This window comes from Ischnura elegans, chromosome 10 (assembly GCF_921293095.1).
Source record: "Ischnura elegans chromosome 10, ioIscEleg1.1, whole genome shotgun sequence".
NCBI lineage: Eukaryota > Metazoa > Arthropoda > Insecta > Odonata > Coenagrionidae > Ischnura > Ischnura elegans.
In genome coordinates, this window is record NC_060255.1 from 46,479,223 (window position 1) to 46,506,943 (window position 27,721).

Below are 27,721 nucleotides of genomic sequence, written 5' to 3' on the forward strand. Positions count from 1 at the left end.
TCAAGTTTTCTTAAATCATGAAAATTAAGGGAACTTTTCAAATAACTATGACAGAACGACTGAATGGGTCAACATAGATTGGATACATATTCTCCCCAATAAAAGAGATATTTCTAAAACAGACTAGCACTATTGCTATCAAATAAGATGAGTCTAATCAGCTATTTTATAACATACATATGAGCTGCTAGATAACAACAGGTCTGCAGCTCATACAAGAATATATTGAAAATTTTCAAACAATAGTGATTATGACAAAAGGATAAACAACTGGATTTTCCTAGAAGCAAATGAGTGTAATTCAATCTCAAGAAAGGTCACTGCCTCAGTTCCATGTAGTTTTCAGAGAAATATTAACCACTTAAGATGACAACTTTTAAAAAAATACCAAACAAGGTTTTGCCTTCAAATTCATTTTTAAATTTTTGCTGAGTGAATTGGGTTGACTTAAAAAATTGTGGATAACATTTAAGTTGCTTTTCTCCTGACAGGAATTCAACCACATTACTCGATACATCATTAGGTCTAAGAGAAAGATTTGTTTCAGGACCAGGAAATCACTATTTCATTAGCGATTTACAAATATAATGGACTCATATACAGAAACTACCAGTGTCACACAAAATTCAAAGAAAGCACTATCTCATTAAATAACAACTGTGGAACAGTGAAATTCGTGAATGGCACATAATAAGGAAATTACAGAATATTTCAAAGGAATATACTCAAGATATAAGGAAAAAGTTTGGTACCAAGACCAAGGGAAAAAATAGAAAAATTATGGATTAAAGGACAATCAATTACCTTGCATTAATTGTATTGGCTTTCTAGCCAATTTATAAGGTACTAAACATCATAGGCAGAGTTTGAAAGAGCCAATAATCAATTTAACTTGATTTCAAGTTTACCAGATGATATAGAACAAGAATTTCATGAGACTATTTACGAACTATTACCTAAGGAATAAACATCTCGTGATCATGGCTGAAATATAAAAAAATTATCATGGAACCAACAGTACCCAATTCATTAACATGGAGATGACCACGGGATGCCTCTTCCTAGGGAGATAGTTTGTAAATTGTCATTTGACATTGTTGTCCTATTCCATCAAATGAACTCGAAAGCAAGTTAATTTGATTATTGGCCTTTCCAAAACTCCGATAGGCTCACTTTTTTTGAGATTGAATTAAACACCCTTCCACTTAAGGATATATCCTCATACAATGGGGGAGAAATTGTTACATTTAATGATGACCCATGCAGTTACGCTGGAAAACAAAAGCATGGATGTCTTCCTTACTCCAAAATTTCATCTTTACCCCATGCAATACCTATACCCTGGCCAATGGATTAGATCATTTGGACATTTAAACATATAACTAATGGTAACTGTTGGTTCATGATCCCCTTTTATTGGGGCACTGCTGCCTAAACACTAAAAATTATATTCTCAGTGAAATAGTTCACATATTACGAAGTATTTCTCAAATTAATTCACCCACCCGTTTCATCCCTCTTTACTGCCATCGTCACACTGATTGGAGAGCAAAAATTGTCCTAAGACATCATTCTTCAGAATTGACGTATTAGTATCACTACATTAATCACTTAGTGGTCCTTGAATATATTATTTAATGCATCATATCAATTACTGTCATCAATCAAAGCTCAATCTTTGAGGTCTACGGAAACTTATGGATTCTGAGAGATGGTTATTTCCCATAAGAGGTATTTTTACTCATCCTTTATAGAATGAAATTTACTTAGAACAAAAAGTAAATTAGAGTCCCTAGAAAATGATGAATCCATTAGCAATGTAGCTCAGTTATATATCAATGTAAATCGCCTCCAAAAAGCAATATTCTCGTTTTCTTCAAATACAAATCGTGTGATTTGACGGACTGGTTGCATAATGGCACAACAAAGGAATAAAATGTAAGGGTTTTGAATTATCCAATTTGTATAAAGTAAACAAAATCCATTGAAGATGCAATATTAATCCATGAGAGACCTTTTAATGAAATACATTCCAAGGAAGTGAGTGCATTAAATCTTACAACAATATAAAGAAGAAAATCCATGTGCAAGGGATATTCCCTCAAAACCCATGAATACGAATTTTAATAACGGAGCAACCACAGTAGAAAAAGTGAAAAAATTAAGTCATATAATCATAAAAGAGAATAGAAAACCTACACCAGAGCCCAGTGTCTCCAGTAGAATGTTAAACGCAATGTAACAGCATTCATGTCTAGGAAGTAGAAGTATGCAAAGTTATTTTTTTGCAATTTCATTTATGCATTAATGAAATATTATCATATTTTTAATAAATTAAATAACGAAAACTTATTGATGTTTACCGAATACCTGATGTAAACAAAAGATGTCGTATTTGTTTTGTATGGGGTCCCTCCAGTGCCTAACTCCCCCTTTCTCCAACCAGCATCAAAGCACCGATTGGCTACTTTTTACCAGCCGAATGATCTAACCCATTAGCTTGACTATAATTCCGTGAATATAATACAAGGAATTAGTGATTTGAATGAGAGATAATAAATATTGCCCAGACTAAAATAAAAGTAACTTAAAATAAATCTATTTACGCAGAAATCACAAAAAACTATTGATATTATTTGAAGCATCAACAAACTAATGACAAGGACTTGATGTTCTGTTCAAATTTCGATAGAAAATGACAACAGCTTGAAATAAAGCGTGTCTCAAAAGTCAGGGTTGAGTGGAACCAGTCAATTTAATGGAAATGTGTCACCTATCTATAACAACAATAGCATCATAGCTCTACTTGTAGTTGATTTCAGGAAAAGTTTCCAAATTCCAAAGCAAGCCTTATGCTGTAGGTGCCCAAGAATTAAAGAACACTAGCGCTATACAAGGAAATGAGTTTCTCACTTAGAACAAAGAACCTAATAGGATAAAAATTGCCAGCTTCCACACAGATATCATGTTCGAGACCATATGCAATACAAAAATTTAACTTGTTTCACAAGTATAGTTTTAAAGAGTAGAAATATTTTTGGTGCTATGAATGCAATAAACAAACTGTTAAAGTAAATATCTATGTGCCATTAAATGTAGCAAGTAGCAGTAAGCATAAACCAATGCACATGCCTTATGTCAACAAGTCCTCATTAACTTTCATGACACACACACAATATAATTCTATTTCTGAATCTGTGGCTTCTAGTATGCACCTGAAACTTTTTCCAACCATCTACATATTGGATGCCCAATTGACTAAAATTTTAAGTACCACCTGTGGCTGCCTGGGTAAAATCTGTAGCTTATTGTAAAGCAACCTAATATGTTTCCAGTGAAGTTAAGCAACACTACACTTAAGCACACTCAACCCTGACTGGGACACATTAAATAGCTTATAACTAATAAAAATTGAAGAAGGCCCACCACACCCTGCATGAACTGTGCTTAAAGTAATATTTACATAGATGTAACATCTATTAATAAAAGAATTGGTATTCTGACACAGTTATAACTAGCTCTTGGGGCGAATAACCCACTTCCAACTCATGGAAAAAGCTACCATTATCTACCAGCTTCATAAAGCCCTTTGCCAGGGTGAAATGAAAATTTTGTCCTTCATGGCAATCTAATAGCCACCATACTGTACCAACAAAAGAGGAGGGAAAGTGTGAATACAATATGCACTTTTCATCGACTACTGGAGAGGGCTTTATGATGAGATATATCTCACACCTGTACAATGCAGACCCTATGACTGATTTTGTAAATACAAATTTTGTGAGGACATGCTAGTTTGCCTAGAACTACATTGGAAATTCTTTTGAAGACTTCCAACAAATAATTACATAAATTTGTCTCCTCATTATACTTGGACATTACTTCAGAAAATCAAAGCATTTTTTTTTTTTTAGCTCTGAAGCTCATTCAGAGAGTGGGCATAGACATGAAAAAATATGGCTGAAAATATTAGATCAAGCAAAATAAAGATTTTAAATTGAAGATTAATAGGTAACAATGAAAGAATTGATTCATGGATTATTCGATGATGCTGCTAAGAAAACTTCAAAATGATTTCCCAGAGATGACTCATTTAAATGACAAAAATGGTAAAAATGCCACATTTATCAAATATACCTCATATAAATTTATTGTCACTAAGTTTAAGTGTTAAGGCACCACATGGATTAAATATGAGTCTGTGAAAACTTTTCAATATGCCGAATCAGTAAAAAAAATAAACAAGAAAAGAATAATTATGATTTTCCTTGAATGTCCACAACTATAAATATATGAGAAATTATGTGATAAGTCTGGCATTCATACAATTCTAGAAGACAAGAGTCCAGTATTTGAAATTTATAATGGTACTATTGCATAGTTTTTCCATAAGAAATTTTCATACAGCCAAACATGCATTAAAGTTTATTATGGTAAAAAAGAAACTAATCTTGGTCTTTGATGAAATATAACGTTTGTCTTAAGACCACCGAAAACTGAAGTCATGACATTAGGCTTTAATGTTTTCTGATTTATTAAGACCACCTACATACCACAACAAAAAATACTGAACAAGTAAAAAAGTAAAGACTGAAAAGACAAATCACTACACAACAATTCATCTTTTTATTTCACAGCTTCACAAAGGTAAGCCTAGGCTTACCATACTTCCCGAATTATCTAGGACAGTCTCTGTTTTGAGCTCTTCTGGATCAGTCCCAACTGCTTTGTCAATTTGTACTGGCGAGCAATTGTTTTCAACTAATATCTATAAAGACGAAGAAATTTTACAATTTAGGGAGGCAATACAAATAGCCTAATTTTGATATCAAATGGCACAAACTTGATCAAGGCTGAGGTCTGAAACCTATACATGCATAGGGAATAACTAGTAACAACAAAAATGATTCCTCAATCAGCATGTGTGCCTAGTAGTTACAGCTTCAACGTATCATTTATAGAGTTAAAAACCTGGACTATAGGAAAAAATGGCAAGACCTTATCATTAACATGATTATACCACCAACATCACAGTTAAATTAATACAACAAGGGCAAATATCTGAGTCTAAGTACATATTAGTGAATTATAATCCCCTTCTTCAAATTACCTAAGTTCAAAGTCTAACATCAATACCAACTATAAAGCCATAGTCGATTTAAAGGCTTGATTAAATGATCAATTAATCCATACAAGTTGATTAGGTGTGAATGCATCAAGGATCAAGGTGGACTGCAACAGAACATGAACGAATGCATGAACTTAGTAGAAAAGGTTCTATTTTATGTTGATGAATTCGTACTAGTTGGATGCAGCGTCACTGCATTAATCATGACATTAATGCACTCACACATCAACTTGTAATAATGTATCGTATAACCAGGCCTTTAAACGTAATAAGGTCCAGAGATAATATCATAAGAAAATAATTGGATGGGAAAGGATAGTGAGAGGACAGATGTTAAAGATTTTGAAAAAATTTAGTTGTTAAGGGTATTTCTAAATCACTCAACTTTATGTTATACATCAAAACACTGGTTAGGAGCACACAGATTTCACAATGAAAAAATAAATAATAATGATAGACAATATTATGCATTATAATTATACATCATTATATTTAAAATATTTTAAGCCATAAAATTAAAAAAATCAAATCATGGATAAACTGTATCACTACTAGGTCATCTGAAGTAATTTTAGCAAAATAAAGGAGGGCCAATGAACAATTACTCGTTGGACACTTATCCCATTTACGATTTACTTCAACTTTTAAATCCATGGCCATTACAGTCATACATCACTCAACAAATGTAAAAGTGATAAGAAATAATGATTCAAGATATAATCAAAACAAAGAGGGAATAATTGATAATCTGTTCAAGGCTGAGTACTTGCTTTCAAAAATTTTCTTGAATTACTCACTATCATATCAAAAAGTTTAAGTAGAATAATTCTGAAATTCATGGGAAAACAGATTGATTACTGAATAAGATGACCAGCCCTTACAACTGAGGAGACTGTAAAGTGCAAATAGGCAAGCTGTTTGAATTAGAATAGATACTAGTATCCCAAAAAAAATATTTTGACCATGCTACTGAGGCTAACAGAATGTAAAAGAGTGAATTAGGCATATAATAGAAGGACAAAATGAGTCAGGTAGACTAATTCATATGAACCCCACATAAAATTAACAATAATCACTTAATGTATGGAAATATGAAAAATTAAAGAGTACCACCTTCAATCAAGTTGCCAAGCATTCAACAATATATTGGAAACTCATCACCAATACTTGATTTACATCATGAATGTAACTTCATCAGTAGCATACAGGAATCACACACAGTGCAAGCAATTAGTGAAAGGATTGAGGCTTATTACCATTCAAACCAAACACACACATACTTGAAAATATTTTAACAGACGACTTTAGGCTAAATATTCTTTAAGTTTGAAGAAAAATTAGCGTTATCAATGAACAATTGCAAATTTTCAAAAAATGATCTCAATTAAAAACTAAGTCCAAGTGATATTTGGCATTAAATTAAAGTTCCAAAATTAACTATCAAATTCTTGGCAAGTATAATAAAAATACATACTCTTGAGAGAAGCTTATGAAATTTTTGTCATGGTGTTGGCTGAATTTAATTAGGTGGTAGAGAGCAGTAGAGGAGTAGAGTTTCTTTTGCTATCATTATGACTTTCAAACCTACGTACACCTTGCGACAGCAAGCATGCACTGATGTGAAGCATGCTAAAAACATAATTTCAGTTACACTTTCCCCTCTATATCCCATGTCGGTAGCATAATCTTGCATGCATTCTATGAAAATGAAGTTACTATCCATCAGGCTGTAATAATGGGTACACCAGAGAGCAAAACAAATAGCATAGGCAAATAAAATACAAGGAAAGTGGAAATTGCCTCCTTCAGCCCTAATAGCAATGATAACAGAGATAGGAAAAGGGGATTAAGTATTATATACATAATAAGTAATTCCCCAGAGTTTATAAGTAACTTCTAAACAACTTAAAAAGATAAGAGTGACACCCATGAAAAATTTGGATCAATATTGATCCTTCATCTATTTAAAAATACATGGGCATATTTTAACCATTAATTTTTACAATCAATGGGGAATCTGCTTCTAGTTCTTGGGACGAAGTAATTGATAAACACAAAGTAAAAGGTATTGATTGCTGTCCCTTAGGCATATTTCCTAAAATTGTCACCTTACTGCTGTCTGTTAAGAATCATTAATGCCAATAAAAGGCTGAATAAAAATGTTACTATGATCAATCAAACAAATTTAAATCTAAAACTAAGAAAAAAATTTTCCAATATTATATTTTGTGTATACGTACGCACCTTAACCTTTACCTACACGAAATTGGTTAACAATGTGTGGATTGGAATGATGGAAAGGAAGAGACCAAAATTTGGCTTTCACTGAATATGACGAACTAATTCTTAAGTTTTCACTTGCAAACTAATATTAAAATTGACTCATAACGGTCAACTGAAGAAGACAGAAGTTTTCTGCACAAAAAATACAGCAAATAAAAGATCTAAGGAACTTAAAAAGGGTTTCAAGAGGTGAATAATCAAAAGGAAATGAGATTATTTTAATGGTTTTCAAGAGTAAGGGCTACATCAGGGTACTTATTACAAAAGAGAGAATACTGTCTAGTGAATACAGTAAACCCTGATATAAGGCATTTTACAGAATGACTATTTCTCGAAGAGGTCAATTTCCAAAGAAACCTTTCAGCCATTTTCATGCACAATGGAAAAACTGGTGCAGCACCATAATGCTACGGAAAATTTCATGTTCTTTTGGGCAACATTGGCTGTACTTCTACCAGTATTGCCAAGGGTAGCTGGTGATGAAATCAGGAAATCAGAAGATTTTTTTACTTGTACAGTTCTGGGCAGATAAAATAAACCACCTTGGTGCGGAGAAAGATGGAACTTATTCCGAAAATCATGCCTCACAGAAGAGATAACTCTTCCATTTCACTTGTGGTACAATCAGCTTGGGCAACAAACAACCCTTCTTGGTACAGTGAGTGTCTGAGGATGGTTTAGCTCAAAGCAAAATAATATGCATCCTTGTCTCCTTTTTGTGTTTTAGTTGCCATGGCATCGTATGGCTCTCAACACATGTGAAATCGCTAAAATTAACCTTAGACTGTAAAAAAAAATAATCACCAAATAATGGGAATTGCAATAAAAGTTATAATTAGCAGCTACAAAACTGCATATTCAAAAAAATAGAAACTATAGTGGAAGAGGTCAGATTTCTCAGGTACCACCTCTGCCATGGAGCCTATATATTGCCATGAAAGGTTGGGGTGAAGCAATAATTAGGGTTGGGTGGGTAGCAACCAGCTACCTGTGGAGTTTTCCTGTGCATAAACATCATCAACAAAAAAAAACTACTTTGTTGAAAGAATTTAATCATATAAAAGTATTCTTACCAGAAAATATACAATCATTTCTAGTTGAACTACAAATTGGAAACTTCCTCTATATTGATTTTGTATTCAGTGACCTAGTTAAGTTTCAGTTGGATGAGTGTTTTCTCTCACACATGTAGAGATATCTATATCTCATAACCTTTAGAGATTGTCACATAGGAAGGATCACTTTCACACAATCTACTCCCCTTGTGAGCATCAAGTATATATCCCTATCAATGGAAGTTCTTTAATGAACTGATGCTCTTATGCATAATGTACTACATATTACAATACAAAATAACTGATATACTTTGTCCATAGATTGTGCGCAATGCAAAAACAGAAGTGAGTTACTTGAGGTGATTTCTGCATAAAAATGTGATTTTCTGAGGACCTTTTTGATCCATAACACATTTTGGATCTTGGGTGCTGTAGAGCTTTGATTATAAATGGAAATAGAGAGATAAGTCTAAATGGATTACTGATATGGACAATCCCTTCATAATTACTTCCCCAAAAGTTTTGAAACTAGTTTCAATAACATTATTTCTTTGTTTTTTTCTGTACTTCCACTTCAACACTCATAGTTGTGATAGGAAAATCTTACGAGAGGGTAAAATGTAGTGAAAAATTTTACATTGGCAATTATTGTAAAAATTAGTGCCGGTAAGTTGTAGAGCTTTTCTGTGGGTTTGAACATGACAGCTGTTGAACAGAGGTAACACATATAACAGCTATAAGTGGTAGATGAGAGAAAGTTGAGTATGAAAGGAAGAATACCGGAGGCAGTGAGGGTCAGGCGAATATACCGACAGATGGAAAATTCTGAGAAAAGATAATAATCACTAACTGGTAATACAGAGGAAGAAATATATTTTAGAATGGGAAAACTAAAAACCATGTTATTAAAAAGAAACAATACCATTTTGCAGAAGGTGCAAAAAATTTCGGACAACCTATTTTAGAAATGTATTTGCAATATCTTCTAATGCTAAGTGCCTCATTGAGAATAAAAAAAAATGTTGATGAAGAACTTGAGAATGGGAGGGTCTGTGGTGGAAGATAATGTAGAGGGCACATTGAGCAGTCATGGGTAAAAGTCCACAGTATATTTTGTGGGCCATGGAAATCTCTTACAAAGGCAAGTGAAGGATTCATCAGGACGAACGAATTGGATACGATGGATGACCAGCAACACTCCCTACTGCAGCCAACAACACAGCAAGAAACAGCACCATCATTATTTTCTCTGTATTCCTGATATTTCCCCCCCAAAAAGGAACTTTAAAAAACTAAGAATTAAGTATTTCCCCACTCCTTACTATCCAACTAAATCCTTTTCCAAAATTTCTACTGCAAAACTTTTTCCTGGTCTGAAAGAGCCCACACCTCTTTGGAAATAAATGCAATAGAAAGGGATTAGATTAAGATAGCTTGAAATATCAGCACCAATAACGAAGCCCTTAAATACAGAAGACAAAAGAACTTACTTTCCCACTATTTCTACAAATCACCAAATTCATCCTGGATAACTATTACCTTAGTTTTCTAAACCAAAGGTTATGAGGAATCCATAACACTGCCCCATCCAGCTGAAAATACCCTAATTACAAAAACTTACAAATTCTTAATGAACAATTAATTCAGTTTCCTTTCCTGATCAACATGTGCAAAATGTAAAACATGATGACCTCAAAAATTCTATGGTTAAACCTTGTATTAAGGAAAAAAAAACAAAATCACAGATAAACAGATAATTGGACTTCAACGTGGAAAATCATCCATCTATTTATTCATATTAATTTTATAGAATTTTATTAAACACATACAAGTGTGGCAGCCTTTTATGCAAAAATATTGATGGAATTGCTAGAAAACATCTAACGCTATACAAAAAAGTAAATAAGAAGGGAATAAGGTAACATCATAAAAGATGTCAAGTACAGTGGAACCGCATTACAGCGAGTAAGGGCTATTGTGAGACCCCCGCCATTACGAGAGATAGACGGAGCACCGCCAATTGACCCTATGATTAGCAACTAAAAAAATTAGTTTTTATGAGGCCCTTTTGTAGCTGGCACTCGCCATAGCAAGAGTTTCCATGGCCAGAAAAACTTCACCAAGAGTCCCTAATCTCTGTAATAGCTGGCGATCTGTTACAAATGAAGTTAACATAGAATACTCAGTCTCAAACTCATGTACTAAACTGTCGTTTCATAAGTAAGGAGTTCATTTTGGTGAAAACACTGTGGCATTAACATTCGCAAAATTACGATCTTCTTTTATTCCTTGGGCAGCAGAAAGCAGTCGACAGCATACCTGCATGTCCATGAGTTGCATGAATAGAGAGCATTTGAAGGTAGACACCACGGCCAAAAAATGCCTAACACATCTTAGCAAGAAAATGAAAATAATGGAGCAACACAAGAGTGGCATGGTTAATTTATCTTCCTATTTTCTTTTCAAAATTTAAAATAAAACAAAAGTACCCAATGAATGCAGAACGTGAAGAGTAAGACGGAGCTTTGTTCAGGTGGTTTTGCCCACTTCAATCTGTGGAAACTACTGAGAAAGGGGCTATGCTTTAGGCTAAAACGGAGTATTTTAGTGATAGATTGAGAATCAAGAACTCCATGTGGCTGGTTATACTAATCTAAAGAGCATGAAAGTATTCCCCGTGCAGGGTTCCCACATTACCTGAATAAAGAAATTCACGGTTTTTTCCAGGTTTTCACGTTTTTTTTTTTTCAGGTTTTCACGGTCTCAATTTCATCAAATTCCCGGCCCATTAAAAAGCCAACAATAAGAAAATCACTGGCCGTATATCAACAGAAAATTAACGTATGCGACAAACGGCCGTGAATGTTAATGCCGCAATGAAAAGTGATATCTGTTATGACGTGATCTATCTTCCGCAAAATTCAGGGCCGACTAAAGGACCAGCCCAACCGCGTTCTTGCCCGGACGCCGAATACCCTTCGGACATTCTTCCGTCCGGGCACCGGAAGTCCTTATTTAATTCCTCGCAGAGAGATTGTTTTTTGCACACATTGTTATTACTGCACAGTAACAAAATTTACCTTACCCAATCTTTCTTATATAACGGAAGATATTTTATTAAATTTTTGTTTATAGAACATAATAAATCGAAAAACAATTACATACACCGTATTAGCACGAATCTATGACGAACACGATTCTAAGACTACCCTCCTTTTCTGGAACTCCACCAGAGGAAAAACATTTTTCCTAATAACGATACAATTATAAAATGAATGCGGTAAAACGATCAATGCTATAGTTTTTTGCTAGGTTGCCTATGTCCCAGGAAACGCAGGATTTTGGCGCGTAATTATGATATTCATTAAAGGTTTCAAACAATATTTTAGATAATAACAGGAATAATAGTTCTTTATCAAGACACTTAGGTCATATTGTTGATTCGTCTCATATCCCTTTCAAAATCCTGAAGGAAAACGCCACCTCGCTAAAAAAAATGTTTGCTCTCCACCCGGCATTTACACTGCTATTATAGATTTCTGTCTGATGTAATTAATAAGACTGCACCATGAAAGATACCCATTCTTTCATAATTAGCGTAGCGCCAGATGAGCAGATGAATTCGGATTGTTAGTAGGTAGAAACAAAAATCCTGAGAAGATATCCCTTCGTCAGTAACTCTGACAAGTGAGACTTATAGTATAACTCATAAATTGATAACTGATAATAACCTGATATCTTGTTTTCGGAAAAATGCCACATTAACTGCCGAGAAGCTCAGCTAAGAGGATATCGAGTTTTGCCAGAAATCATCATTGTATTTTTCCAACTATTTTCTTGTTTTAAATGCTTAAATAACGTTAGAAATACGTCATGTTTGGTCTCATTCTATTTAGAATTATGTGCACTTCACAAATATTTCAATCTAATAAAAGTATAATGCCAATTGCCGAAATTCATTGTTAGACACCTTTTGGGCTAATAGGTGATTCTTGCAGCAGTTGACCTCCAGAAACAGGGAACTTCGAAGCAGTTAGGCTGAAAAAGGTCAGTGGGTGAGAAAAGGGGGGAGCGCGAAACACTTTTCTATTGTTTTCGTGTAACTCGATATTTTTTTCGAAGCTAAGGTCTTCGTAATATGATCCTCACACGAGCTGAGACCTTTTTTTATTTCGGCGAAGAGGAAAGCTTCAGAGGGGGGGAGGCGAGTTCTGAGTGGAAGGGGATAGAGGATCTTGGGAAATGCGCTAATGTAACTATCCCACGGTACTCAGCTTCTCCCTATAGTAATTCAATCTCCTGTGGGTGTCTGTCGTTATTAGCCACAAACAACATGTTGTAAACACTTCGTATCATTTTCCTCATACTAAGGATGCGGGAAAATTATACGACGGGACCGCGATCTTCAAACGATCAATGTGGGAAAACGATACTTCGGAGAACGATGGATGCGGGATAAAATTACATTCCAATGGCAAACTCATATTTCGAAGCATATGGCATGTATGCCCTAATTTTGTGTGGGAACCAAACTTCAAGTTACAATCGGATAATTTTTCGTAAATGGTTCATTCTCAGTCTATTAGAAAAGCATGTTATTTCATTTGCCCTTTTTCGAATACAAGGCCATCCCAAGCTATCACTGAAATTGAAACGCTTTGACAAAATAACAGATTTCCGCCATTAAAGTGGAAAATATCGGTCAATATGCCGTCATAGAGTACAGACCAATTACTACACTTCGAATATTCGTGTGTAGAGAAATGTGTAGACTCATGCCTGACCATGAAACATGATTAACATATCGAATTTCATCAGTCAATCGTAGTACAGTAAAACCCCTCTTTTACACTTTTGACGGGGACAAGGAAAAAAAATATAAGTATAAATTGCAGGAAAATGTAAAATCGAGGTTAGGCACAATTTAATGAAAAATAACCCCTTTAAATATAGTGAAATGTTCTATTTTTCATATGAATCATGTTCTAAATGAATAGTAAGTATAAAACCTTTAATTATGATAACAAAAAATTCTTTATTAGTACTGAACTCTCAGTGAGGTAGATCATATTTTCTGATCAGATTTTTAGATCATATTTTCTGATTTCATAGATCAGTCTTTTAAATGCTCTTCATCAGCTTTTTTAAACAATTTGCGATTTCTCCCTCATCAACTTCTTTCTATGATAGTGCTACATAGTGTAGTGCATCTAAAACTGATACTTTGAAGCTCTTAGGGTCCCTCCCACTGTCTATAAGATTAACTGCTTTTCTCACTAGAATCCTGCGGTAGTTGGATTTGAATACATGGATTATCCCAAAATCTAATGGCTGTAATTGGCTAGTACAATTTGGTGGGAAGAACACCAGTTTTATATTCCTCAAATTCATATTCACATTGGTCTAAAAATACTACAATTTTTCGGTTTTGTCCACCCATATTGGCATCTAGAGCCTGCATTTGTTCCTAAAAGAAATGTAACGTCATCCAAGCTTTGGTATTAGCGGCTTAGGTTGTGGGATATGTCTTGATATTTTTAAAACATCTGCAATTTTGGATTTTCCAATAACAAATGGCCTTAACTTTTCACTACCATTAGCATTAGCACCTAAAAATACTGTTAAATGAGCTTTGCTATGCTTTCCACGAGGGCAAGATTCACCTCTCAAGTCTTACAGGGAAGTGCATTGAAAAAAAAGGCCCGTCTCATCTAAATTGAAAATGTCTTTTGGAGCATACCCTTCTATATGCTCACTTAAACAATGTTCCTTCCACTGTGCCACTGTTAGGGGATCAACACTATTGGACTCATCACAAATTGTTTTGTATACAACATTATGCCTAGTCTTAAACCCGCTTAACCATCTGTTTGAAGCCTTGAAGTCTTCAATTCCCAGCCTCATTGCAACATGTTGCGCTTTTTCCTTTAGAATAATTCCGCTGATGGGTATGTTCGAGGACCTAGTGTACTGAAACCATTCTTTTAAAATTTCTTCTAGTCTATCATATTTCGAGTGCTTAACATATTTTCGCCTCTTTGCACTGCGTCCGCATTCCACTGCACTGGTTTCTATCGTTTTGCGAGTTTTAACAACAGTGTTTAACGTGGACACTGGAATCCTAAGCTCTTTGGCAAGGGAAACGCGTGAGCCTACATGTGAGTCAACTCTTCCCAAAATTTTAATTTTATCTTCTATTGAAAAAGTTTTCCTCTCTCGTTTCTGGGCCATTCCGTATTTGATTCGCGTTTATTGGCGCTGACACGAAAAGAGCAGGGAAAAAGAGATTACGATTAAAACGACTTTAAAATTGATCGAAGAACTTGGTAATAATGTACGCGAAGGAGAACACCCATTGCGTGGATCATCACGAGAACGACCACGAATATAGGTAAACACGTCTATATTCGTGACTAAGAAGCTTACAAGTGAAGTGGAAAACCTACAATATTTACCACCAACAAATGGAATGAAATTTAAACGTCGCAAACAACCTAACTCCAGGAAATCCCGCGATCATAAATACTCTAATAGCAATATAAACTCTATGCCCGCGATAGTGGTCAGAAACAGATGAAGAAGGAATTACTGTAGTATTTCAAAGAGGCCATATTAATGATAGTGGCGCTGGTGACAGGTTTGCCAAAAAGGCAAGGAGGTTGTAAATACAACTTCCTTGCCTATATTTACAACCTTCTTGCAAAAAGGTTATCCCAGGCTCCGATCTCTAAAACTCCTTCTTCTTGATTACGGTGTGCTATCCGCCATGTTACCTTTGGCGGCCTGGCGTAAATAGCGGGTCATTTTTATTGAAATTTCATCAGCGTAAATGCGGGGAAGACTTAACATTGTAGAGATACTTAAATCATCAGGACTTGACGAAAATGTCGCAAATTGCGGGAAAACGTATATTGCGGGGGCGTAAAAGCGAGGTTCTACTGTATTATTATCAAGTTTGAGATATTTTTAAGGTTTCATGGCGAAATTCACGGCTTTTTCCAGGTTTTTTCACGGAAGACGAAATTCACGGCTTATTCACGGTTTTAAGGTTTTCACGGTTGAGTGGGAACCCTGCCGTGTGATATAAAGCAGACGAAACAACTCTTTTACAACCTACTCCCCAACAAAACCCTTGCAGTACGGGGTGTTTCTTGCAATGATGCTTCTAGATTCAGGTAATGCACTGTTAGTGATGAAATGTGTGAAAAGCTGATGCTTGCACTTTTAGTTTATTTAATTTAAAACAATTCTGCATTCTTTTCCTTGTTTCACAGTCATTATTGAGAATTTTAAATCATTAAATTCATACTTGATGTTTTGTTGGCCTTAGGGTCCATCAGAAGCGTATACTTTTTCATTTCTTTGATGAATATCTTATCCAAGCGTGTTATATTAGTCGCAGTTGCTTACTGTTTTACATAAGTGACATCGACATAATATCAGCATTATATTTTTCATAACATAAATAATATCAAGTTAAAATCTTTTCTTATATCACCAATCGTCATTCAAACTGTTTTTATTGCAGTGTCATGGATACACTCAATGTATTCTTTCAAAGACGTTGCGGGCATAACACTCATAATGGAAATTTTTTGAAACATAGGCAATTCAATCACATCATTAAGAATGTTTAGCAGACTTTCTAGCGTACATAACATTGGATGATAAAAAAGGTCTTCCAAGGCAGGATCATTCTACCAAATTCCACCTTTTTTGTCTGCAGAAACAAATGAGATACGTTATCTCACATAACTTCCGCGAAATGTACGGGGACAATAAACACACACCAATGCAATGCTTTGCATGATTTTTACTAGGTGCTTATAAATTGAATGGCTAGTTTGTTATTAAGGTAAGGAAATTTAGTGATTCAATTAAAAAATCGCCTTTCATCTGGATTTATCCTCAAGTTTATCAGATAGAAATGTCTCCATCGCCGCACTAATCCTGTTCCTTTATGTGTACAATGGGTTTATTTGCTCCACCTCCGCCAAAGCAAAAATTTGCTATAACGAGAGTTTATTTGAGCACTGTGGGGTCCCGTTTTATCGAAGTTGCACTGTACCTACCTCAGTTTTCCCATCATTCCAAACACCCAATATCATGTAACTCAATTAAAACAAATGCTTACAACGGACTCAGTCTTCTTTCAATATGGTGATATTCCTTCTATCTTTTCTGTGATCTGCTCATCAATAGGGATGCAAGGTCAGAAATAACAATTATCTGCATGGTGGATCAGCAATAAGTTATCAATTATATTTATGCCTAACAAGGGATTGTGACCAGAGTTGATTTAATATGAACTTATAGTGTACCCTGGCTAGACAATGAAAATTTTTCAAATAAAACCCTTTGCAAGATGGTGGGAATAAACCATGAAGTGGTGACATGAAATGGCCATAGAGTTGAGAAAGGTTAGTGACAATTCACGAAAACTCATCATTAAATACTCACTAAAAATGGAAACTCTCTGTCAAAAGAAATCCTCCGAGATAGAACACCAAGAAAATACATTGCAGTTTTCTCCTCTTTTATTTTAACCTGGAGTGATTTATAAAAGAACTATAGCAAGACGATAATCACAAGAGAGTAAGGAAATTTTCCTGCCCCACCATCATCATGCCAAAGGAAATGAAGTTCCACCACCTTGTATTGCCTGCCTCTTCCAATGACAACTAGAGCTTGAACTGCTTAAAAAAAAGACCTACTACTGAAAAGACTACCCACAGATGATGAGAACCAAAATTACATAGACAAATTGAAAATTCAGGCAACATTGAAATGATCTGCACACTAAACTACTATGATCCCTAACCTATAGCGATTAATTACATAACTGTCGATCCTCATAGCAATCTAGGCATGCCATACCAAAGACATCACTGAAAACACATGCTAAAATAAGATGCCACATTCACGCAAAAGCAAGGCAGATATATTAATAGGGTTCCAGGCACCTAAACACGAATGGTCAATGTCAAACTCAAATTTGAGCAGAATGATGTTACCTTCCCAACCACATCAGTTGGCCTTATAATTACAAGCCATGCCTTAAAAAGGTACATTTTAAGAAAAGGAATTTTAAGAAAACTTAGCATGGAATTATATTCTTAACTACTTCAAAATACTACACTCGATACTATGAACCTCCAGCTAGAGGCAAACTGATAAAAAGTAAAAAGATATATACGTCACAAAAAGGAAAATTTATAAAATAGTAAAATACTTGGGATTACACATAAATATCGAGGATATAAAATAGCTTTAAAGAGAAAAATGTATTACAATCTGAAGTCTTTTTATGCCAAAAATAATCATCTTAAACTGCAAAAAAAATATCATTTTTCCAAAGTAAAATTTTCCTATTGACATCAATTAAACTGATGACAACAAGCACATTAAAAACTGCCTAAAAATAGATTGCTTAGCCAAAGCCATGATAGGTTTTAATTAGGGAAATATTTATATTAAAACAAGGGAGCAACAATGGGAGGCATACAATGAAAAGCACACAGAATATTAAGGCAAACAATTTTTCTATGAGCATGTGGCCAGGTGATGCGTATACTACTGTATTTAAGCAACACTAATGAATGACATCTACTAATGTATAAATTGAATGGCTCTTAAGGAGCATTAAGCATCATAAAACAAGTGTGAGTTACTTCCCAATTTCCACTTTCCTGATATTTTCAGGGTAATAGGTAAAAGAAAACATAATTTGTAGGGAAATCAGATTTGTGAATTTTTGTGACGGTTTGCGAAAATAAAAAATAGGCCATGCATCAAGGGGGTGAACTGTCACAATAGATTTTCAAATTTCCCCCAAAATCAATCATTCCTCTCCTCCTCAGCCTCCTCTCTGTAGCCCACCGTTCCTCACATTAGCGGAGGGTACCTTTCCCTCGCGGTTGAAGTCCTCTGAATAGCGCAGTGATGTGAAGTATGATTCCAGCATTGCCTCAGCATTCACGCATGACTCTCGAAAATCGTAGAAACTTTCTAATTTTTCTACACAATGGTTGCATATAATCTTCGGTAGGCTGTCATCTTCACAAACCTAAACACCATAAAAAGTAAAAATCCAAAGAATTATTAAGCTGTAAAGTTTCAATTTACAACATCATTAAATAAAATCAAAAAATTATAAAAAAAGGGAAATCATTTTGCTATGATATTTTAAAATTCTGAAAGAGTAAAACACAAGTTTATAATTTGACTGTAAGTTCAGATTTGAATGAATGAACACAATTGGCACAACGAAATTAATCAATGGAAAGAGATTTAAAAACTGATAATCACTCATTATAAAGGCCTGATTATATGATACACAGAGTTGAACCATTTAATAAGTGTTCATGAATACCAAATTTTACCATTCAATCACACCAACTTGTGATAAGGCATAAACAGAATTAGAAAATGTTCCACTTTGGTTAAAGCATTGGTACAAGTCCCATCCCATGGAAACTATTTACACTGTGAGCACAAACTTGTAAAAGCTTAACAATCATGAAATCATGCCTGTAGATCCAGGGAAAAATACTACTGAAAATAATACTTCACTCAAAATCATAAAATTATATTTTAAAACAACAATTTATGATACAATTTAAAGAACTGGTCCATTAATTCCAGGGCACATCTGGTTTAGTAACTGTGTTGACAGTAAAAACTAGTATACAATTCTATATGTATGCATAAAAAAGATGTGGAACAGTCGTGGCCCATTTCCTCCATGTGGCAGAGTGAATTGACATAAGGTAGAATGGCATAAAGTTATAGTCATATTAAAAAAAATACAGTGAAATAAGGTCCCACCAAAAATGAATTGTGACAAACAAATGTTAAACCTTATCATTTTGAAAATTGGCTAATTGTGTGGAATGCAAGCAAATGTGATTTAAATTGATCTAAGGCCACAGGCACTAGCGACTTGACTCCGTTGAAAATCAACTACAAGAGCATTTTCACTATTCTGGAGTTTTATGTGACTAGAAACACATAATTTAAGATTGCAACGACATCGAACTAAATAATATTACATAATTTCAAAATACTGAAACTTCCATGATGGAAGTCAACAACCCTGTCAATCATACACAAACAAACTCTCACAGTTTAAACGTACACATTTCACTCATTATACAATTGATTGCATGGAGTAATGACGATAAAAAAATGTTCTCAGATATGAAAAGTCTGACAAGTATTGTCACGGGGAAAATTGACAAAACATCATGAAGCAATTTTGCTCCATTATTCATCTACAACGATAATCGAAATAGAAAAGATTGGAGAACAAAAAACATTGAGTAATCCTCAAATTTAAATGATAGCTGATATATGGACACTTACTCATAGCATCTTAAGAACTGGCTATTTTCTTCTAGTCACTTCCGTAACCAGCGTTTGAGTTTTTAATGATATCAGGATAACAATATTCTCTTAAATATAAACGGTATGGAAAAAATAAGCAAGAATAAACTTGTTTCTTAAAAAAATGTTCTTTGGCAAATACTAACCTCTAATAAAAAACATTTCACTCACTCAACAGAGTATGTTTGTGCAACATTACCACTTATCCGGATTAGTAACCTCAGGAAAATTCTTCCGATACAAATTAAAAATGGGTGATTTGTGATTGAGAATGTAATGGGCAAGCAAACAATAAGGGATACCTTTAGCTTCACATGAATGCAAAATGTACCAAATTATCAGGAAAAATAGCACACAATACCGTAATTGTGCCCATCAGTGCCCACGAATTATGCGGTTCACTCGATTACAATACCTGTTCAGATATAAAATATATTAAATAAAGCCGTTCGAAATATTAGTGGAGAAATACACTCTTTTAATATTCAATCCGGTAAAGCATTCCCTAGCGACAACAAATATCAGCCGATCAGAGTTTTCGATGACGTTGTAACAAAATAATAATCCTTAAAAGTCATTATATTACAATGGCTTTCAAAAAAATACGAGATACTTATACTTTCAAACAAAACAGTTACCCATAAAATCTTCAAAACCAGAAGATGAAATCAGAGGTATGCCAATATTTACGTCAAAAAAGGTACTCAACAACTCATTTAGAAACAAGCCGCAACTAATACAACGGAAAAGTTACGTAAAAATGATGTAGAACTGATAAAGAATAGAAAGCATTAATCCAGTGAAAGCAACTGCAACAGATTTGGCTACTGTGAGTGTCAGTCGCCAAGCCTACATAGCATTGGAGGGAAACAACTTGACCATTGTGAGCGGTTCCAACTCACAACCCAGAACGATTTCAATACAAATTATGGAAAATTTTACATACTTGAAGAGGTAAGCATATTTGTATCTTGGTTGGAAGCTGCCTTCGCCTTCCCTCGTCCCTGAAGATATGCATTTTGGTCCCTTCGCTGGAAGTGCAAAGGCGACACAATTCGTAGTAGTTTACTCTTCGGTATCCTGCGATCGCCATCACTACAATTGTTGTATAATGCACACACGAAAATACTAAGCACTCTTTCGCACACAATTCATATAACTTTACTTCGAAAATTTACACACTATTCAACATCTTAGAGAAAAAAATTTTATTTTCCTTGAATCGCAAACGACCATGACGTCGACGCCGTTTGTTTTCGATATATCGTTGTATCCGTTGTATCGATAACCATGTTTGAGCGGAAATCGATGTACGAAAATATTATGGGTAGGCGAAAAAATAAACATTCATCGCTATATGGAAACTAATTCTCAACCTTGACGAATTTAAATATTTTTTAGAACATATGTGATTTTATTTCCTCATGTTTTGATGTAACACGGATGTGTTTCACATAAAGTTCAATATCGATCAGCGATAATTTCGATTGCCCCACCCCACGCCAACGGCCGAACTCATTACAAAAGAGGTTGATGTAGTGGGAATCAAATATGAAGGGTTGGAAATGGATTTTTTTATATTTCGGAAACGGTCAATATGAAAAATTTCAAAGCTGTCTCACTCCGGCGGTCAGGTTGAAATAAATGATATTTGCATGGAAATCAGTGCTCCTTCATGGCGTAGATCGGTTCGTGAACGACAGTGGCGAAATAATTTCGCTCGGTACGTCCTACCATCAGCCATTACTCGAGTAATTAAATTGTTCGCATATCATCGGTGCAGTTATGCACGCGCTCATAAATGGTCTCTGTGCATTTCTAGCTTTCGTTCAGCTCGGTTCGCAGAAAATTCTTAGCGTTATTTAATTTAGTAATCCCATCCGGTTTTTTCAGAAAAATAGCTAAGAATTACAAAATGACTAATAATGTTCGAAATTTGCTGCTGTTCACTCGTGAATGTTGTTGAAACTCCATGCCCATCAGCGGATGTTTGGACACAATATTAGTCGTCTCGTGTTGATAGTACCCAACTGATCGCGTTTGCTTTTCGACGTTCTGCGGCAAATTCTACGGTGATCGTGGGTATTCTTCGTTGGATGTCATTGTACTGTGGAGACGGCTGACGCACACTTGTTATAATCTCCTAATAGTTGACCCGTGAATTGCCAAACGCTGACGGATGTCTTGTTTTGATCGTAGTCCCGGAAGTGAGCTGTAACCTGTGAGCTGCAACCTCTTTAAGCATAAAAAGGCTGCCGATACTCGATCAGTAATTACGAGAATAATTATGTCGGAAAAGAGGTGTATGAAGGAATTCATTTAGTTCGGGTGAAAATATGCATGAATTTATGTAATTATGGCGATAATGTTTTGTACTGGGAAAAGAACTGCTAGCCGAGGAGGAATTTCATAGTTATAATTGGTAGAACGCATTTGTCTTCCGTATTCGGAATTGATCCATTTTCTTCGTTGTGATAAGCATTAAATTTTCACTGGCTTTTAAAAATGATGCTCAAGATTAGGCCTACGATCCAACCTGTCATTCTTCGCGAAATGAGGATTTTCAAGGCGAGACTGGTTTCCTGACTGATGAAGGTTTTTTTGGGGCGAGGGATATCATACTTTCTTTAATATACCTAGTTCTATTTATACGCCTAGTAATGAATCTATTCGAGTATCGACGATGACGATCCTCGCATGATCGGTGTATGAAATTTTTGTCCAACCTTAAGTGAAACTGCAAATTCCGCTTGCGTCATCTGCTGTGTATCAATTATCTGAATTTTGTTTATTTTGTCAGCCGTATTATTTTATCAGCGATTTTTTGTGCCCAATCGTGAGAATAAGGTGGTACTTCTGACAGTGGTCAGAATTCATTCATATGGATAACTTTTTGGTTATGTAAAATTAAAACTAAGAGACTTCACCATCATAGGTGGATTTAGGGGGAGCACGGGGGTACGTGACCCCTCCCCAGACGCTCAAAATATAGACGAGATTATAATGCAAATGTCAATCAATTCTATATTTTAGTATAAACGTTATAAATATTAATAACTTAAGTATTAAATTTAAGGGTATATTTCGTAGGTTAATTGTTGCATGTTGTGTTTAATTCCAAATACGAGACTACTGTTTGCCTATCTGACCATGGTACCCCCTTCCCAGAAAAAAATCCTTTATCTGCCCTTGATCACGATGACCAAAGGTGCAGCTAGGAATTAAGGCTAGGGGAGTTTCAGGTGCAACTAATACTGGGGCCTGGAGGTATGGCATACCCGCCAGGGTAAGCGGGAAGTGCAGGGGCCCTCTGCCAGAAAAAAAATAAGATAAATGGTTCAAATTGGTGAGTTTTACAGACTTCTGAGGGATATTTTATTAATCCTCACACTATTTTATGAGTAATATTAATGCAATTAACTAAAATAGATGTAACTTAAAAATTTCTCTGAGCCATGGGGGGGGGGGGGGGGATAAAACCCCCCTCCCCCATGACGACGACATTAGGTGAATGACTAATTAGGATCTTGTTCCACACTCGGAACATATCAATGAAAAAAGAATCATAATTTTGCATCATGTATAAAGGCACAAGTTCACATCACAGTATTAACTTACTGTAGGAGGTATTGAATTCTTTTCGAGGGAGAGATCCCCTTGTTAATTCTATTAAGATGTCCCTGTGCCACTATTATAAAAAGGATAGGTGTTCTTTTCTCTCGCTATTATATTAAGGCTTTCCAGTATTCCCTCAAGACAAAAGACAATTCCAATAAATATAATGCTAGATAATTTCTGGATTAAGGAAGAGTATCACACTAAATTTGTAGGTATTTGGATTGACTGTGATTTACCATGGGAAGAGCATGTAACCAAATTAATATGAAAATTAAGCTCACTCTGTTGTGCAATGCGCATCTTGGATAAATCCACAAACCTTGATATTCTTCAGGTAGTTCATTATGGTCAAATTCATTCCAGAATGACACGGAAGTATCCTATGGGGATCCTCCCACTAAATGAAAAAATATTTCAGATACAGAAAGGAATTTTATAAATAAAATAGGTTCCATTAAGAACATCCACCGAACCAATATATTCAGAACTCACATCTTACGAGTATCATGAATTTACATATTAGAAACTGTCTCCTTCAAACAAAAGAACCGTATGTCTTTTGAAAAAAACTTAATTCCTTAACTTTTACACCAGGTCAAATGAACTCGTCCATCTAAAAAGCCATAAAACAGCTAAAAGATTGCAAATCGTAACACATCAGGGATTCAGCCTCTTTAACAAACTGTCATCTGCAATAAAATACTTACTATACAAGAAATTCAATACGTCTGAATAAAATATCGTGAGGAAACATTTGTTTTATGGTGTAGGTGAACATATGAAGTGTCACTTTTGAGGCTATGCATTGTTTGCTGTTCTCAATTTAGATGCGCTTTTCCTAGTGCATATTTGATTTTTATTGTGCATGTAATTGACATGACCAAGTTATGTATTTTGTATTTTTGTAATGTAATTGACTTGACTAAGTTCATGTATTGTATGTACTTTTGACGACTCCATGCAAATGTATTTGCGCATAGACAATAAACTTAATTATCAATATAGGTAATTTGAAAGAAAGAATGAATGTGTCTGTAACAGCTTAAACTGGAGGTGAGTCAAGGATTCCACCATAATGATGAAGTCGCAATAAAGGATTGAGACTGCTATTATCAGATGTAATCTATGATTGAAGGTATATAGTTTCGTGGATACTGGCTGGGGAAGTGACAAGTAATAACAATTCATATCTTTCTTTTTTTCGCTCAGCATGCTTCTATTCTCATGACAACAGTGGGTGGCATAACTCACGCACCCACTCTCCAATGGATGAAAAAATAACCTTGATAGCCCTTACCATCTAGTATGTATTTTAAAATTTAATCCAAAAACTCCAAGACGAGAAATTTGTAAAATATATCGCTCATAAATTGTAGATAATAAACTCACATCCTTACTATCTTTTATCCAAAGGCCTGTTTACAAGGTACATTAACCTGTACTAGTTAATGTCAAAATGTATGATTGTGAGAATGAACATGAAAATGCACCGTTTAACCACTCAACTTGTGCAAATGCATGAATGGAAAATAGAGCCTGTTCTAATTTGGTTCATGCATTTGCACATGTTCCGTTCCGGTCCACCAAAATCATTCACTGAAACAGACCTTAACTTGTATGTGATAATTTATCGTGTAAACAGGCAATCAATGCAAAAAAAAAACCCTAACCCTGGCAGTGCACTCTCCCAGATCGTACATGTTCAAATCTTTAACTTTGAACATGTTGGTGCTATGTACATTAAGCTATGTTCTATTTCCTGGAAGGTTGACATTCTCTCCTCACTGGCAGAAATTTGTTTCTATTTTTTTTAATTTTGGCTTTATTTTTGCTGGCCATAGCTGCTGCAGTGGTTAAATTTAAGCTGTAATTGCATGCATTGACCTGATTATTATAGGTTGTCTACTGGTGAAGGTAAGTTCATATGGAATATCATGCATTCACCTGAATAATCACCTCTGCCTGTCCCCATTCTTATATTTTAATTCTTCCTAAAGCTTGAAGTAAGTACTATTGCTCTAAATTTTATTCATGACCCCAGTTCCCTTACCCACTCTCTTAACCTCCAAACTGAAGGCCTGGAGCCTAATCTCATCCTTCTAAAAGTACACAGGGTGTGTACTTGCACAATCTGACATGCGTGAGCACATTTAAAATTGCTTCATATGAACACACGTAAGATGGCATAATACCCCCTGCTCTAATTTTGTTCATGCATTCATACAATTACAAGCCATGCTTGGATTAAATGCAGTTCTGAATTGTGCAATTACAGGCTGAGTGTAAAACAGCCTTAAGTGTCTGTTTTGGCCCTGTAAAGTGCATTTTCCTGTTCACTGTGGCCTATGCCTGAACATCCTCATACTTCAAACTTCTCCTTCGTGATGTATTCATAAATAGATTTTTAATGAATTATCTATAACTTCAATCTGACCGCCTCTTTACTTGTGAGTGATCTTTAATCATCCAGTTTACTAGATGAAACACTTATTCAAAATTTATGACACAACCAATCACACCAGGGCTGGATCAAAGGGGGGCCCAGGCCCTGGGCCACCCACCAACCCATTACTGAAATTTGTGTTACTTCCTGTCATTATGTTACAAATTGCAACACTTAGAAACAGTGTCCTCCCAATAAAATGGGACCTAGGCCACCTAATTCCGGCCCTGAATCACATCCAAATGTTCTCTAAAGTTCCTTTTAACTAGGGTCCTCACCAGTGCTACCTCATCCCAAGTTGACTTTCCTAAATCTGAACTGATGGCTTGGGGATGCCACAACTATTGAACTAACTAATGGCTTAGGCATACCACAATTACCTGAGTAATTGTAACCTATATAGCCTCTAGTATGGTGTAAAATCCTTTGGACCATGTCTATTGCGAAGTTGAGGTGATAGTCTTGTAATATTAGGCGGATTTAAGGCATGTGCCCCTCCCCCCCTCAGATGCTTAAAAAACAGACGAGATTTTAAATACAAATATTAATAAATTGTATAATTCAATGTAAAAGTTATAAATAAGTACATACAGTAAAACCTCTTTATATCATAATGGAGGGGACCAAAATTTGGGCATTTTGATGTATGGAGGTTCATTTATAGAGAGGTTTCAGTGATAGGCACCATTTTTTCATATCCTTCGGAAATGTTAGGCACTACTGTCTTTTAAACCATTATATTTATGTGTTTAAACAAAGATGCATGTAGTAGTGAACATATATTTATTATTAATAATTACAGAAAGCAAGCACTATCACATTATTTTTACCATGATTCGAGAGATAACCATGTGATCTCTTTTAATTCAACAGTCACTTATAGCGATTAGGATAGTTGGATACCTTTTTTCTTATTTACTGTTAGGTATGCTTTCATGTGGAACAAAAAGGCCACAACTAATGATTAACATGAAAATTACAGCATATTAATGATGTATAAGAAAAAAAATAGGGGTGAAACATTTATCGCTGAAAATGTCATTCCAATTACGTAATCACAGCTGCATTAATGGTCTTTAGTTGTCTAAGTACGATTTGCGGAGGTAGTTAGGCTGTCTCGGGGGCATCTCCTCAGGGGCGCAGCTAGGAATTAAGGCTAGGGGGGGTTTTAGGCACAACTAATACTTACAGGTGTGGGGGTATTGCATATCCACCAGGGTAAGCAGGAGTTGTGGGGGCCCTCCTCCAGAAAAATTTGAAGAATAATGGTTCAAAATGGCGAGTTTTATGGCTATCTGAGGGATATTAGATAAATCCTAACACTATTCTACAAGTAATACTGATCCAAATAAGTAAAATCGATTAAACTTAAAAATTTCTCTGAGCTCTGGGGGGGTTTTATCCCCCAAAACCCCCCCCTCGCTGCGCCACTGCATCTCCTTGGTATGATAAGTGGAGGTTTTATGAGATAAAGAAGTTCTCTACAAAGAGGTTTGCCTATAAATTTATGTACATGTAAATCTGATGGGACTGTAGAGGTGTTATGAAGTATGGAGATTTATGATGTAAAGAGGTTCACTACGTAGAGGTTTTACTGTATTAATATCTTTTAAATGAAAATTAGAAGTACGTCTCATAGAGTAATTGTTGCATGTAGTTTCTAATCCCAAATATAAAAAGAACGTTTGCCCACCAGACCCTGGTTACCCCCCCGGAAAAAAATCCTGGATCCACCTTTGCCATTAGTCATGCATTTCAAGGCTTATTGGAATAAAATTCAATGGCACTTTTCCTCAATTATTTTAATTC

The 27,721-nt window shown here is 35.2% G+C and overlaps 1 protein-coding gene across 4 annotated transcripts in view; it reads right to left on the minus strand.

Moving 5' to 3' along the window:
- Positions 1 to 21,959, minus strand: part of LOC124167225 (zinc finger and SCAN domain-containing protein 21-like) — a 61,504-nt gene extending 39,545 nt beyond the window's left edge. Inside the window, exons 1-3 of one of the 4 annotated variants that reach the window (XM_046545099.1) lie at positions 20,798 to 21,959; positions 18,371 to 18,532; positions 4,664 to 4,768 (exon numbers count right to left, since the gene is read on the minus strand). In XM_046545099.1, the coding sequence (XP_046401055.1) occupies positions 4,664 to 4,768; positions 18,371 to 18,532; positions 20,798 to 20,944 (414 nt within the window). In that variant the 5' untranslated portion in view covers positions 20,945 to 21,959. Of the gene's footprint in view, positions 1 to 4,663; positions 4,769 to 18,355; positions 18,533 to 20,797 lie in introns of all 4 variants that reach the window. The other 3 variants (XM_046545098.1, XM_046545100.1, XM_046545101.1) reach the window with 3 other exon arrangements.
- Between the last annotated feature and the right edge of the window lie 5,762 nt (positions 21,960 to 27,721).